Genomic DNA, 17,270 nt, shown 5'->3' with positions numbered 1-17,270 from the left:
TTTTTTGCATGAGTGAAGATATGTTATGGTTCAAAGCTCTATACACTAGAGCAACTAATACTTTTGTGTGAAAGTGCCAAGGAGGAAAAGTTTCATTTGACACAATCAGCTAAGGTTCTGATTATTAAACTCTGAATAAAGAGGAAGTTAAAGAGTTATTGAAACTACTGAGAAACTTTGTCACTAAAAACAGGATTTCATAGAAAACAACAGTATCCATTAATGAATAACTTTTCAGGAGATATGGAGGGAGAAGCAGGGACCTAGATAGAAGATTATTCTTGGGGCAACAGGAATGTTGCTTTTCCTTTGATTAGTAGTAGTCAGGTGTTTCTGTTTTTCACTAAAGAGTAAAATAAATCCTGAAATCCTGAAGCAAAAACAAACAAAAAAAACCAGAAATGCCTCCAGAGAATGCCTTCTGGATTTTATAAAGATCCACAAAATATTATAAGAAAAGTTCTCCTTATGCCTATGTAGAACCACGGTTAAAGGAAGCCATAATTATGAAAAAGTTAAGCAAAGGACCAAACTGTACCTAGGTATTTTATTTTAAAACTTATTCTTTAGGATAGTTTACTTCTTATTTAATATGAATCCATCACTGTTTTAATAAGTTTCTTTGTGTTTAATATTAAGTGAAGATACATCTTTGTATCTCAGTAACCTTTTATGAGAAATTTGATCAACAGAAACATGAGTTCATAAAGCATCACTACTCATGTGCTGCCAATATATATTCTAAGTTCTCTAAGAGAAAACTGCCCATTCTGAACTTGCATACTAATATAAACAAAAAATATATGTCATTGCTTGTTAATCATGAAGGCATCTTCAATTCAGGTTCAATAGTATTTTTATTATCTATTTAATAAAAATATAGAGTAATTAGCATACTTCTCTCACTTCTATTCAAGAATAAATCAAGACAGGCCTTCCTGTAGCACAGATTGGGGTTAATTCCCATGGAAACTCATGTTTGGGGATTTGTTTTCCCTTTCGAACACAGTAAGGGCTTCAAATCTCATTTCTTATACAAACTACCTATAATGAATTTGGGCAAGTTACTTAACTTATTTGGCCTTCAATTGCCTCATCTATAAAATGAAAATCTAACCCTAATGATCTGGGAACCCTATCAGATCTATGAATCTGTTCACTGGGACACAAATAAAATCCAATCATATTTAACAATATTCAGCACAGTCACAATGGAAAAAACAAGCGCCGTCACCAGGGCACTTATCCATCCCATCCTACAAAGATTTCTGAGAATGTTACTGGATCTTACTTACCTTCATCTCTGGATACATATATCGATGGATGGAGGGCAGCCAGTGTACAGGGTGCACAGAGTTGGGTTTTCCCTGCCCAGCATGAAGCACACCTTTTTTGTCCTCATAGAAGGCAGCCAGATGGGAATAATGTCCCGGCATCTCCAGCTGGTGTCTGCACATCACACACACACAGTGAGAACACCGACCGGTCCCGCCCTGGTTCTTGTTAACAGGACACCAGCTAATCCTTAGGGCAGTTAAGATTTGCCACTGACAAGTGAAAACTCCAGTTTAAAAAACTAGCCTTCTTTTAAAGTTTCACAATCTAAATGTTTATCAACAGCACTATGTAATCCCCTCAGAAGGAAACAGGTTCTTAATGACCAAACACTTGCTAACGTTCCATTGCTGCTCTATTACAGAACCGATTTTTCATCCTTTCCAACATAGCACAGAGGTCCTTAACCTCCACCTCGAGTTTAGTGACACTGATGGATTCCTTCTCAAGATAATGCTTTTAAATGCATAAAATAATTAGGATTGCATTTATATTGAAATGTTTTTAAAACAAATTTGCAATATAGTAATGAATTTAGCAACAGATCTAACAACAATAATAATTTTAAAGTAGTCATGAGCACAAATTGTATTTGGAAATATATGAAACAACTATAATCTAATATGCAACAAAAGAAGGAACACACATTTTTTAAGCTTCTTTAGGCCAGGCAAATCGTTCAAATATTAGGGTTTTTTTGATCAACATAACACTGTGAAGTAATTGTATTATTCCAGGAAGAAACAGACAAGTCACATGTTAAGTGACTTACCCATGGTCACCTAGCTAGTAATTATCTTCGATTTCATGAAAATAAAGTCCTCCTGACTTCTGGCCCAGAGCTCTATTCCCTGCACCACCCACCTGCCTTCTTTTTTAATTGAAGGAAATGCTAAAATCTAGTTAGAGGGGGTATAAATTTTCCCCCCATCCAAAACCCTTCTCAGAGTCTTTGGGCACCAGATAAGAACCCTTATTCAAGGTGTAGCATTTACCTTTTTTCCTACCTCATTAATCCTTGAGATACTAAAAATGTGAAAAACTAGATATTCTACAGCTATCCGCATACATGTGAACAGGAAGATTTGGAACAAGTTTTTGAAATGACCTTCAGGCAAAGTCAACTTTAGTTTGGGGGGGGGGGTTTGTTTTCCCCCCAGAGAAAATCAATGGAGCCTGCATTCAAACACTGGCTACTCAATAGGTGGGAGCTGATGGGAGGGAGAGAAACAGCTCTCTGGAGGACAGCTTGAGCTCTGATTTCAGGGCATAGTATGGATTTTTATTCCTTGCATACGGAGGTGGCCACATAATGAGTAATTAAGAACTGGTTTGCAGCTTTTTATTACCATTTCTCAGTTCTCTCAAAACCAAAAAATTCAAGGGAGAAATAGTATCAAAGTTCTTCTATAAGGGATATTTGACTTTTCTGAGAATGGGATGCATCACACACCTACATGTCCACATACAGAAAGCTTAAGTGAAATCTGAAACTTTCCACAATGATTAAGTCAAGATATGATCTCATAAATCTTAATATAAGGAAAAACTCCACTACAAAGAACACTGCTGAGGAAAAAATCCAAATGCTTAAGATCAACTACTGATTACTCTGGGGTTCTGCAGAACAGATAACACATAATGGTGCAATGAAACTAATTTTATTTAATCATTCATTTTTACCTGATTTGTTTTTTCTTTTTTAAGTTAAGTTGTTAAATTTTACTTCACCAAATGTTTAAAGAAGCCTTAGCTTTTCAAGCCACTTGATGGTAGTCTCAGATGTCAGCTGACTGATTTCAATACAGAATATAAGGAGGAAGAAATAGAAAAAATGGGAAAAGGACAGGAAAGGAGAGAGGGACGGAGAAAAGAGGATGATAGAAAGGAAAGAGAGGAAATGGAAAGGAAAAGGAGAGGAACACGGGTGGGGAGGAGCAGGCAATAAATTGATGTGCCCCAGCACTTTGAGATTGTTACAGTTCTACCAGGACTAAAAATTCTATATGTACTAGCAAGTAGACTTCTCTAGTCGACTCATAAAAGAAATGGAAAAGGTAACCAAGACATCCAGATGTGAGTGACCAAGATGGTGAGGAAGCTTCAAAATCATGCCTTGGGGGCTCAGTTAAAGAAGCTGAAGATGTTTAATATATTCCTGGGAGAAGGGATATGTGAAGTTAATGATGTCTTCAAGTATTTTCAAGGGCTATGGCAAGGGAAAAAAAAATCAGATTTATTCTGCTTGGCTTTGAAGGGCAAAAACAGAACCAAAGGATGAAAAATTATAGAAAGACAGATTTTGGTACAATAACAAAGAGAGATTTCCTAATAATTAGAATTGAAAATGGCCTCCTTAAAATGCTTCTAAATGCACAAAATAATTAGGATTGTATTTATGTTGAAATGCATGTATCAAAATGTTTTTAAAACAAATTGCTGATAAAGTAATATATAAATATATTGTTATTATATTATAATAATATATTATTATATATAATAATATATAATATATAATACATTATATATTAATATATTGTATTATTAATTATATATTATTAATATATAATTAATAACACAATATATTATATATTATATATATTACTTTATCAGCAATTTGTTTTAAAAACATTTTGATACATGTATATATATATATATATATATATATATATATATATATATACATATATATATATATATATATATGCTCCCCATTACTTAAGGTCTTCAAGAAGAGATGGCTGGTCCTTTATCAAGGATCTTGTCAACCAAATTCATGTTTTGTGCATGATTAGATAGTGATCTCTGAGATCCTTGCCAAACTGACCCCTCTGGTACAGAATATTTAAGTTACTGAGCTCAAGTCACCTATGCCAGCTTTATATATACTCCTGGCTTTCTGTCAATAAACCAATCCTATTTTTGAAACGTGTCCTGTGTATTGTAGGCCCTGTCAAGCAGGTAGTGGTGTGCAGCAGGTACATGGGACTGGAAATCAAGATTCTGTAGAATGATCAGCCAATGAGAGCAACTAGGGGCTCAGATCATACTGTCTGTGTGACCCTAAGCAAGTCATTTAACCCTGACTGTCTCAAAGGGAGGGAAAAAAAGGAAGAACCAGTTATTAAGCATCTAAGAATTGATCCTCCCTAAGATAAATAAATAAAATGAATAGACCCAAACTACAAATAAGGAAGAATGAAGAAGTACTAACTTAACCATAGACCGGTTTGTTCTGACTTCCAGCCACCCTCGAGGCACTCCAGATTTCTTCATCTTCTCTCCAACCTTGGGCTCTCCTGGAGAATGGCAGAGCCAACAACTCCCCTTGGGCTCCCCTAGGGGACTTGGGAAGGGAGAAGGGGGTTGCTGTGTGTAACACCTCCTAAAACCAGGGCCAGTTTGATCCAGCCCCCTACACTAACCTGTTTGTAGCTAACTTTAGTCTTTGTCTATGAAGAGTGCCTCATAACTCCAGCCAAAGAAGAAAAGGAAGAAGTTTGAACCTGTTTTCAGTTTGCCTTATGGGCTTTTGATATGAAAGGGGATGAAGATCCTTTGGGAAGAATAAAAGGGAAAGTTGGGGGTGTGGAGTGGGGGAGAGGAAAGGAAAAAACATATATAGCTATTTCAGTTGAGAAGTAACAACTTAAAAAAAAAAAAAAAAGTCTTTCCCCAACTGCCTAGAGGAGATCATAATACAGTCAAGAACTGATAAGATGCTTGACAAATTTTAGGTTCTGAATTAAAATTCAGGATATGTAAAAGGAAATTAAAATGTTAAGAATGAGTTCCCTACAAAATACCCATTTCTATCTGATTTTTACTTGCTTTAAAAAGATGTTTCAAAAATTTACTACGATGCTTTCTTAAAGTTATTATTATTATCATTCATCAGATACCTACTTATAGCACAGCATGATGCCAGGCCATTTGGAGTAATACAAAAATTACAGTATAACAGTCTTCAATTTCATATTCAATCCTCTATTTTTGTATAATGCAATAACTGAAATATTCATTTGTATTTGTCATTACTAATAAAAAGAGAACAAAAAATTAAATTAAAAACTAAATGACATTAGAAATATTAGTGGATTTTGAAGAAAAAAATCCCTGCACAAACCTAAGGAATAGTTTAGACCATTGAATAGGAAACTCCCAGATGAGGACACTCTCTCTGCCAATGCAAGTTACTATCTTCTTTACAAATAAATTATTGTAAATTCTCCTTATGCTTTCAATCTAGCTATTTATTAAAATGTTAATTTTTCTATAGAAAAATATAAAGATCAGGGGACAAGGTGATATAGTGAAGAGTTCTTCCCCTAGTATAGGAAATCTTGAGTTCAAATTCTACCTCTCATGCCCACCACCTGTGGGACCCTAGAAAATGACCTAACATTCCTGGGGTTCAGTTTCCTCATCTGTAAAATGAAGCAGTCAAGCCTTTAGGGCTTTCCCAGTTCTAAGAATCACATTTTTCTCTTGGTGTCAGGATATTAAAATAGTCATGAAAATTAAGAAGGGAGAATTCCCTTAAGTGCCCAATGTGCAAATAGTACCGCCTCCACTCTCCCCAAGAAAAGCCCTCTAGTCTCAAAGTAAAAGCTTTGCAAGAAAATTTATTTTTGTGCTGTCAGTTTGACTTTTAAAAGGCATTCTGGTACCCATCTTGGAATGCAGTGTGTGGAGCTCTGAGAATTTACTTCAAAGAACACAAGCACATCATAAATGTATAAAGATTCTTCCAATTTCCTAGCTTACTTCACACTTCCAAACTATAAAGAACAGATATGGAATAGGCTGCCCTCCTCAAATTAATATAAAGGACAATCCAAAAAAAGCCAAGTTACTTTTGCACTCCTACAGCAAGGGAGGAGTTGTTTTGGTTAGAGTAAACAAAGGTCAAGCAACCCAATACTTTAATTAAGTTACAAGTGATAGGATATGAAAGAAAAATCCCATTCCAAGATAGATTGTTATATTGTTTGGAAGTAAGCTGATTTTAAAAAATATTTAAAATCCTTTTGTTAGGAAAAAAAATGTCTTTTGCAATTGTATTGTTATAATGAAACTTGACTGGTGGATAAGAGCTTTTAGACAGTTGGGATTTATAAATGTGTTCACGCTCATATAAAACATACAACTTACCGGACTTGATTCTCTAGGAAGTGCATATATCTGTAAAGGAGGGTGTAAGAAGGTGAGAGAATGCCCACAGATTTCATACGTGCTCCTCGCTCCAATTCACTCTCCACAGGCATATTAGCGAAACAGGCAAGGCCAAAGAAATGTCCTTTTCGGAAATAGCTAAGGAAAACCAAAATGGTCAAAAAAAAAAAAATGCTCAGAAACAAAGTGAAATGGAATGACTTTTTTGGGGGGGCAGGGAGCAGTTAGTGGGGGAAAGACTTGATGAAAGCAGTTTCTTCATCTGTTTGATAAGCTGGCTGTGAACTGACCTTTAATTTAAAATTCTAAAGGTGTGGCCCTATGTAGTGAGGATCTTTAAGAGGCCAAAAGACCAATCTAAATTTGGGGAAAGGGGTATAGAGGGGTAAATTAATGGAAAATGATACATTTTAAAAGGAACAATATGATTTTAGGAAAATCCTGGGAAGACTTAAACGAACTGATGCACAGTGAAGTGAGTGGAATCAGAACAATCTCTATAGTAACAGCAATACTGATTTTGGTTTTAGGGTTTTTTAAATTTTATTTTGTTTTTTAACTTTTATAAAGTACAATTTATTTTAATGGCTGAACTGTTCAGCGATTTTAAAAGGCAGATTATGTGCCAGTAAGATGTCTTATTTTCACATGGTTAAGTGAAAATATATTTGTTTACAAAAGATATTTTTGCTTAAGTATTCTTTTTTTTTTAATTACCACTGAAATGTTTAAAATGATCTGATATGATGGTGATATCAAAGTAGATGTCCCTTCATAAGATAATAACAGCGCATGTAAACATTAATATGAGTAATGGATTAAATTTGAATGACTTAATAACATTACTTTGGGTAGCACAACAGTTTCAGACAGCACTCGGGCAGATGTGTGAAATGTTATGTAAAACAAAGCAACTTTAACTATGGTGAACACTATCAGATGAAAACTGGAAATAAAATTACAGTAGAAGACATATTTAAAGATAGAACTCCATTAAATACATAATATTTAAGTTCTTGATACCAAACTTAAAGTTTGCAAATTTCAACACTATTTTGGAGTAGCCTGCTTTGCATGAACAGACATTTGCAGTATTGAAATAAATCAAGCATAAATCAAATAGTTTAAAAATATCAACAATATACTTATTGATATATATATAGCATAATTCACTACCTGCTAAAATAAGATTATAGTATCCAGTAATCTCTACTCTAAAGTTTAAAAAATACAATAAAACAAAAACAATCCCCAAACAAAAAACATAAAGATTGCAGTATCCAACATCTTAATTCTATAATTAAAAAAACAAAATAAAGCAAAAATAATCCCCAAACAAAAAACATGATCAATGAAAGCAAGAAATAAATGTATATAAAATAAACAAAAAACAAATATTCCACCAGTGATTTCCAGATGGCTACACAACACTACATCACTCAAACATTATATCAGCTCAAATCCCACCTCTGCTAGTACCTTCTACTAGGATTACCACTTGTCTCCTCTGTAGATAGCTAGTCTTAACACTTGTTTATTGATTGATTAACTGAATAAACAACACTACATCACTATACAAAGACATATTTTAGAAGACAGGATTAATAGCAATATTGTAACAATGATCAAATGTGAAAAATTTAACTACTCTGATCAATACAGTGTTCAACCATAAATATAAAGAATTTGTGATGTTCCAGATAGAAAACTCATGTTCTCAGAATCCAGACTTTTTTTCCCCCAATGGCTAATATGGAAATGTGTTCTGCATGACTTCATATATATAATGGGTACTATATTTCTTATTTTATCAATGGATAATGGAGGGATAGAGGGAAGGAAAGAACTTGGAAAATAAAAATTAATTTTTTAAATGCCCATCAGTAAAACTTTTATTTTCTTAATGCAAAAAAGAAAACAAAAAAGCAAAAGGGAACAAAAAATTTTATTACCATCTTGTTAAATTTCTTATTTTTACTATTATCAATAGTATTTAATAATAACAGCAGCATTACTTTATAAGTATTAAGTCAATTTATCTTTGCAACAATCCTGGGAGTTAAGTAGATGCTATTACTACCCATATGTTACAGATGGGAAAACTTAAGCTGACAGAGATGGAAACCTGCCCAGAATCTCACAGCTCATAAGGACCTGAAGCAAAATTTGAACGTGACTCTCCCTGAATCCACTTGCACCACTCACATGGCTTACCCTCCCTATCTCTGAATTGACAATTTTACTGGCATTCTCAACCCCTCACCACTGACAAGTCTTGTTTCTATCCTGACAACATCACTCTAGACATCCCTTCCTCCCCCAGACCATTTCAGGAGTCTTATAATTGGTCACTCTGTCCCAAATCTCCCAATTAATCAATAAACATTAAGCATCTGCCACGTGTCAGATGCTGTTTTAAGTTCTGGAGATACACAAAGAGAGAAAAGATAGCTCCTGTCCTCAGGGAGCTTACGATCATCCCTACTCCAGGCCATCCTCCACTTACCCACTAATAGGATTTTCCTTACCCACTTAAATTACCTGCAGGATTCAATACAAACACCTTTGTTTGCATTTAAAACCCTTCCCCACATGGTGCCTTTATACTTTTCTAGTCCAAGGTCAAGCTGTACTGTCATAATGTTCTTCTTCCATCATCATATTATTTCCCAGCCTTGCCCTTGGCTGTCCCTATGCTTGGAAAGCACTCCCTCTTCCATTTGTCTTCTGCAGTTTCCCTGACTTCCTACAGGATTCAGCTCAAATCCCACCTCTGCTAGTACCTTCTACTAGGATTATCACTTGTCTCTTCTGTACATAGCTAGTCTTAACACTTGTTTGTTGATTAATTAACTAAATAAACATTCACATATCTTTTTAAGAAACAAGATATATAGAAGAGCTGTACAAAGTTCTTTATATTAATAATATGTACTAAATTAATAATAGCACCTCCTGACAATGCTTTTGTAAGATTCAAATAAGATAATAGCTATAAAGGATTCTGCTTACTGATATGCAAATGTTGTTTTTTATAATACAATCTAAATTCTTGTTTCTTGTATATTTTGAACCAATGACTAAGCTCACAATAAAAAGAAAATTTTAAATGATAAAAAACCATACTGATTGTCAGTGACTAAACCTGTCCTCCAGATGAACTGGTTGGAGTTAGAGAGGCCCCTTTGAAATGTCACCTACAAAAGAAATAGTCTTCATTTATTCACTGACAAATATTAAGTATGTAATAAGAGCTTCAGTGAGCTAGTTATCGAGAATTTGGGATTTTTTTTTCTCTTTTCCCTGCTATCTTTTATGCAAACTCTCCAGAATTCCTTCCTTCACCTTAAAAAAAAAAAAAAAAAATCTCAAGAATTTCTCTCAGCCTTTAAGGCCAGCACTTAAATACAAGGTTGACTGAACTTTGTTTTCTTTTTTCACTCTTTTCAGGAAATAAATCATTCTAGATTTGCGTTACACAAAAAGGAAATGATGCTACTTCAGTCCTTGTGACCAAAACTAGGGAACTGATGTTCACTTTCTAGATGAATTCAAAAGGACATTTAAAGGTCTTTAATCAGCTGAGTTATCTTCAAATATTTCTATTAACCAACTTGTAGAAACACTGAATTCTCTATTTTAGAAATGACTGATTTTCTGAAATCATCCACTCCTTCAGTCTCATCCACAAAATAGGAAATACAAATGGGTCGATTCTGTCTTATCCCCATGGCAAACAGGTTTTTCTTGGGGAAAGAATGAAGAAAAGACAAAGAATGGTGTAGTGAACTCACTTTGTAGTATTTTTATGTCCCAGAATAACTACCCAGATTTAGATAGAGAGTTGTTCATTTGCAGAAAGCTTCATGAATCGGAAGCCCATCATCTGATAGCAAAAAGAAGCTAACATCTACAGAACTATGATCGGAATGATAAGAAATAGAACTCACTCTTTGGAAAACCACACTAGCTAAGGGAGTAAGGAAGCACATATTTCATTCCGTAGCCTATAACTGACTGTCTGTGCCATTGACTCTCAAGACTTTCCCTACCATAGCCCTTAGAAGTACTTTCTCTAAACTTCCATCCTCTAGTTTTTCAGCGTCCTCTTTTATAATATAAACTCTCTGCAGAGGCAGAAAGTGCTTTTCTGTTTGTATTTGTATTTTCAAAGTACACAGTTAAGTGCCTAACAAATGCAAGGTAACCCCACAGAAATTATACTTTTTTTTTAAGTTGTTTTATAAATCATATTAAAAATAATCAGTTCTACTTGCAAAGCTTTTTCTCACAGTACCTTTCAAGGGATAAATAGAATCTGTATTACTTCTCAATACCTGGAATCTGTATGTTTATTACCTTTATTTTTTACAACATGAAAATCAATGGAAAGGTTAAATAACTTGCCTAAGGTGATACAGCAATAACACATCAAATTCAAACCTCAGCTCCCAGATCCTACATCCACATGCTTTTTTCCTTCCACAAGCAGTCTTTGGGTGTGAGGTCAGAGGTTACACAAGCCATGATCCAAGAGTGTGAGTAGGGAATGTGAAGGAGGTATTCTCCCCCACAAGCTACTAATAGAGACAAGTTACGTAGTCCAAGGTCCATGCATCTAGGTGCGTTTGGGGAACATCATCATCATCTCTTGTTAACAGTCTCTTGGCAAGTTCAATGTCTTCCTCTCCTTCCCAAACCCTACTGCCTGAAGATGCCGTAGATTTAAAAAATCAGCCCTTATCTCTGATGATCTGGGATCAGAATGAATGGGGAAAAACCACTTCTGACAGCATCTTTTCCCTTATTTTCTCCATCCCCCTACAATTGGAGGACTTGGTCAATAAGAGAGATGACTGCTCACATTTTAAAACTCCATAAGATACAATATGGCTCAAGAGATCAAAGCAATCAAGAATAAATCCCTCTGCCCTCCTCTATCCCAATTTCCCTGTCAACTAATAATAATTCTAAATAATCACTGACATTTGTTTGGGACTTTTTTTTTTAATACTTTATATAAGTGATCTTATTTTTCATAACAACTCTATGAGGGCTAATTAGGGTTAATATTAATAACACTAGAGATATTATCCCCTTTTTACAGATGAGAAAACTGAGGTTCAGGGATATCATGGGCCTTGCCTCTGATCACAGACATAGGTAAGTGTGTGAAGTAGGAATCAAACCATCTCCCTTATTCAGCCCTCTTTCACTACTGCCTCTCAACTAACATGGAAAAGACCTGGATTCTAATTCTGACATACCGCTGTGATCTAAAAAAATATTAAAGTATCAGAACCTCAATTTCCTCATCTAAAATGAAGAGAGCAAACTAAGTGAAAGCTAAAGTCCCTTTCAGCTCCAAATCCTCAGATTCTATGATTCTAAGTGACTAATAGAAATTAGCAAAATTAAGTCGCAGCCACTCAACATTTTTGCTGGTGACATAGATGGGGTCCTTGCTGTTTTCTCTCCTTATTTCCTCAGTGTCGTAGATCTTGTGGTCAATCAGGTCATGTTATTTCCTTCCCTCCTTCAATGGCTGCTATGAGTCACGGTTACAGCCTATGGATTCAAGAGAAGCTTTTCCTTTCACTTCAGCCTGCTTTTTACTACAAGTCTTTTGTTCACCCTAGCTTAGGAACACTTGACAATTCTTCCTTGAAAATGTACATTTTTTTTTTGTATCTGGCATTATACAATTGAAAAAAGAGACCATAACAGAAAAACAGGCTCACGCCTTATTTAAACAGTAACAATAAGTCTGATCTCACATTAAAACCAGGCATCTGGGTTTTGATACCAAAAGATAAAATATTAATTTGGATCCAAAGAAAACTTCATTCTTTGATGAAAGTTTCAAATCACTATGTTGGGGGTAGGAGGTGAAGTAAAATTTCATAATTTCATATTAGACAAAGAACTTTTTGATGGGAAGAGAGGCAAGGAGAAGGAAAAGGACGAAGGAGGATATAAGTTCACAAATACTTACATAAAGTCAGACTGAATTTTATGGGATCCACTGGCCATGGATTTGAATTCAACTCCTTCCAGATCAATATCTTGGGGCAGACACCATTCCAGCATGTTACCTATGGAACAAAGGTTACAGGTCAGTATGGAATAAACTGCTCCAAAACTGATTTACCTTGCTACTTAAAGAATCAAACATTTCCTGGAGGATGTGGAAATAGACATTATGAAAGAAGTGTTCCTTGGTTTTACATGTGCAGCAAAAGCATCCTCTATGTTCTGTAAGTACTTTCTCTTGAATGTGTTCCTCCATCTGACACTACCGACCAACCTTTTCTTTTCACTCCCAAACTTTTCACATGAGATCTATACCACTGCCCTTATTTCAGCCGATTTAAGACTTTTCTGTTGTCCATACCACTCTAGCTTAAAATCAACTTTTCTGAGAACCTTGATGCCCTTATCAAATCCAACACCCCATTTTCTATTCTCATTCTTCTTATTATTGAACTCATTGTCATGAACTCTCTACTCCGTAGTTTCCATAGCATAATATGCTTACTTAATTGGATCTTTCACACATCTTCCCTGCCCCTGCAAATTTAGGTGTTCCCAGAGATTCAGCTCTCAATTCTCTGCTTATTTTTCTTGTATCCCATCACTTAGACCCAGCTGATATCCCAAATTTCGATTTCTAGCCCTTAATCCTTCTCCCAAGTCCTAAATCTCTTTCCTACAGTCCTTTATAGACTCTAAATTAATGGGGTTGTATATTAAGGTGGAAATATACAACCCCATCAACTTAAAATCAGCATATTCATGGATTCATCCTGTTCAATAACATCAAAAATCAGTCTTCCCACCCTAAACAACTTCCCTCTTCCTGTCACAGGCATAGCAATTTCTCAGTCAAGGATCACTGAACCCTTGGAGTATCTTCTTCACTCTATCATCTTATGTAGCCCATTAAATCTTATCAATTCTTCCTTCAGAGTAGCTTTTGTATCTGATCTAGCTCAATGGAAAACTCTAGAGTCAGAGGAGCAGGATTCAAATTCCACTTTTGCTACTTACTAGACATGCAACTTTAGGCAAGTCACTTTTAGGAAAGTTAGCCCCTATCATTTCATACCTACATTATCATATAACTTCAGAACTGAAAAGGCTCATACAGATTATTTGGTCTGATTTCCTCATTTTCCAGATTTATAACCTCAGGCCCAAATGACTTTTACAATGTCTTTTAATTAGTGACAGAGCCAAAGCTAAGTCATCCTCTCTCCTAGCCCAGTGCTCTTCTCTTTAAAAACATACAGTCTCAATTTGGAATCCCCACTATGTATAATGCCTTGTATTTTTGTTGTTCAATCTTCATGATCCCATTAGGGTTTTCTTGGCAGAGACATCAGAGTGGTTTGCCATTGCCTTCTCCAGTTCATTTTACAGCTGAGGAAACTGAGGCAAACAGGGTAGAGCGACTTGTATAGGGTCACATAGCTAAGAAGTGTCTGAGACCACATTTGAACTCAGGTCTTCCTGAAATCCAGGTCTAGTACTCTACCCACTGAGCCATCTAACTCCCTCTTTGTGTCTTAGAAATACTCAATTATTAATTAGATTTAATGGTTATTATCTGTGTAATGTTCATGATTATTTCTCTGTACACTAATAGAAACAGAAAACAATTTCTCTAAAGACAGAAGGTCTTTGCTGAAGCAAAAAGCCTTATTCTAAATGTTGACATATTTACTCAGTGACTATTTACACATCAGAGCTGTAAATCTGATAGCATCTAAAGTCTTTATAAAGTTATACTTTAAGGTATTCCATAAGTCACTTAATTTGCAGAGTCTATGTAATAATGATAGCATTTCCTTGGAAAATGGATGAGGCAGATCACAGTAGTTTACTTCCAATTATTTGTCACATAGTCAAAATTTCAATTTCACAAGGAAAATACCCTAATAATAAAATGCTGGTGCAGACACAATCCTATAAGCATCAGATAAATAGCACAATTTAATTCTTGAAAGAGAGCAAATTTCTTGAGTGCTTTTCTCATGAGCTTTAAAAATATCATAATCATAAGATCACAGATGCAGCCAATCAGTAAATATAAGGGGCTACTACACTCCAGGCACAGTGCTGGGCCCTGTGGATCCTCCACAGAGGAGGAGGCAATCCTGCTGATAAGACTTACATTCTGATGGGAGAGAAAATAAAAGTTATATAAAATGGTGGAATACAAAGTAGGGATTAGAGATGGATCAGGAAAGACTTTATGCAGAGAATGATGTCCGAGTTGCATCTTAAAAGAGCAGAACTTTGATAAGAAGAGGTGGAGAGAGTGCTTTCCAGATGTAAGGGCAGAGCCAGTGCAGGTGGAGTGAGCAGGGACAGAGTGGAGGAAGAGAGAGATGGCTAGATAAATGAAAAAAAGATAAAATGTTGCATGAGAGGGAGAGCGGAGTAAAGGAGAATAAGGAGTCCCAGACACTGCCACGAATATGAATCTGAGACATTGTGGAACAAGGATGATACCTCAACGGGGGAGAGTCTATAATTCATTCAGTTTTAGATAAATTGAGGGTAAGTTATTTTTAAAATATACTGATAACTGATTTTAGAAAGGTCTAGAAAGATTTACATGAACTGATGTTGAGAAAAACAAGCAAAACCAGGAATACATTGTACACAATAACAGCAAGGATGTGTAATGATTAACCATGAAACACTTGGTTCTTCTCAGTGGTTCAATGATCTAAAGCAATTCCAATAGGCTTTGGACAAAAAATGCCATCTGCATCCAGAAAAAGAACTATGGAGACTGAAGGTAAATCAACACATGCTTTGTTTGATTCTTTTTCCCCTTTTTGTTCTTATTTTTCTCTCCCAAGATGATTCATACAGTAACATGTAATAAAAATAAATTACTAAAAATAAAAATTACAAATTACAAATTTTATTTAAAATAAAAATAGAGCGTGAGAATGCTATGTTGTGGTTTACACTCTGTTCCCACAGTTCTCCCTCTGGGTGTAGATGGCTCTCTTCATTACTGAACAAATGCAACTGGTTTGAATCCTCTCATTGAAGAGAGCCATGCCCATCAGAATTGATCATCGTATAATCTTGTTGTTGCTATAGATGATAATCTACTGGTTCTGCTCATTTCACTCAGCATCAGTTCGTGTAAGTATCTCCAGGCCTTTCTGAAATCATCCTGCTGGTCATTTCTTACAGAACAATAATATTCTATAATATTTCCTATACCATAACTTATTCACCCATTCTCCAATTGATGGGCATCCACTCAGTTTCCAGTTTCTTGCCACTACAAAGAGGGCTGCCACAAACATTTGTGCACATGTGGGTCCCTTTTCCTCCTTTAAGATCTCTTTGGGATATGAGTCCTGTAGAAACACTGCTGGGTCAAAGGATCTATCACAGTTGCTGTTTGCTTGCATTTTATTTTCTTTCTCAGTTTTTTTTTCCTTCCTTCTTGATCTGATTTTTTTTTTTTTTGTGCAGGAAGATAACTGTATAAATGTGTATACATATGTTGCATTTAATGTGTATTTTAACATATCTAACATGTATTGGACTACTTGCCAGCTTGGGGGGAGGGAGGGGAAAATTTGGAACAAAATTTGTTGAAAAAATTATCCATGCATATGCTTTGTAAATAAAAATCTTCAATTAAAAAAATAAAATAAAAATAAATTAAGGTTTAAAATAATTGAAAATTAAAATATATACATTATTAAAATTAAAAGTTAAAATTTTTAATTAAAATACATTAATGGTCAATGCTCAGTTTCTGCCATACTGCTTTTCAGTTTTCCCAACAATTTCTACCAAATAATTATTCTAATACCCAAATCTTAAATCATTACACTTGTCAAATACAAACTATATTTAGTTGCTGCTGTAAATTGCATGTCTACTCTGTTCCATTAATCTACCTGTTTTCTTAGTCATACCAGATAATTTTGACAATTATTGCCTTATAAGATGGGGTACTGCTAAACTTCCTTTCTTTACATTTTTTTTGTTAATTCCTTTGATACAAAGAGAGCATCATATATAGCAATATTGCTTTAAGAACAATTTTGAGTGAATAATTTTCTGACTGTGAACACTTAAATTAACTATAACGGATATATAAAGGAAGACACTATCCTATCCAGAGAAAGAACTGATAAATAAATTATGTAAAGAATAGTTTTATATATATATATATATATATATACACATACACATTTGTGTCTAATAGTAGCCATTTATAGATTGGGAGGGGAGGGAAGCAATTTACATGGTAACTTATTTAAAAGCAAGTTACACATAATAGATTTACAGTTTCATGTACAATCATCTTTTTTTAAAAATTATGTTATGTTATGAAAATGTTTTAGTACATAAATAAAACATGCATAGCTTTTAAAATTGCAAGTTTCTTGAAGGCAGAGACTGTCTTTTTGCCTTTTTTATTTCCTTAGGGCAGTACCTGGCACATAGTAGGTACTTAATAAATGTTTACTGATTAATGTGGGGATGAAGCTCAGGGGAAAGACTGAGACTAGACTTATGGTCAGGGCAGCCAGGAGGAACAGTGGATAACATGCCCGGCCTGGAGTTAGGTAGATTCACTCAACCTGGCTTAGACACTTACAAGTGAAGTCGCTTCACCCTGTTTGCCTCAGTTTTCTCATCTGTAAAATGAGCTGAAAAAAAAATGGCAAAACTCTCCATTATCTCTGCCGAGAACATCTCAAGTGAAGTCT

The 17,270-nt window shown here is 35.0% G+C and overlaps 1 protein-coding gene across 1 annotated transcript in view; it reads right to left on the bottom strand.

Annotated features, from left to right (window-relative positions):
- The window catches only part of DENND11 (DENN domain containing 11), a 48,356-nt gene that overhangs the window by 12,072 nt on the left and 19,014 nt on the right, over nt 1-17,270 (bottom strand). Inside the window, exons 2-4 of the mRNA XM_051961988.1 lie at nt 12,506-12,605; nt 6,490-6,648; nt 1,296-1,449 (exon numbers count right to left, since the gene is read on the bottom strand). Of these exons, the coding sequence (XP_051817948.1) occupies nt 1,296-1,449; nt 6,490-6,648; nt 12,506-12,605 (413 nt within the window). The remainder of the gene's footprint in view (nt 1-1,295; nt 1,450-6,489; nt 6,649-12,505; nt 12,606-17,270) is intronic.

Source organism: Antechinus flavipes, chromosome 5 (assembly GCF_016432865.1).
Source record: "Antechinus flavipes isolate AdamAnt ecotype Samford, QLD, Australia chromosome 5, AdamAnt_v2, whole genome shotgun sequence".
Classification (NCBI taxonomy): Eukaryota; Metazoa; Chordata; class Mammalia; order Dasyuromorphia; family Dasyuridae; genus Antechinus; species Antechinus flavipes.
The sequence above is the reverse complement of the archived record's forward strand: the minus strand, read 5'-3'. Positions and strand labels throughout refer to the sequence as shown.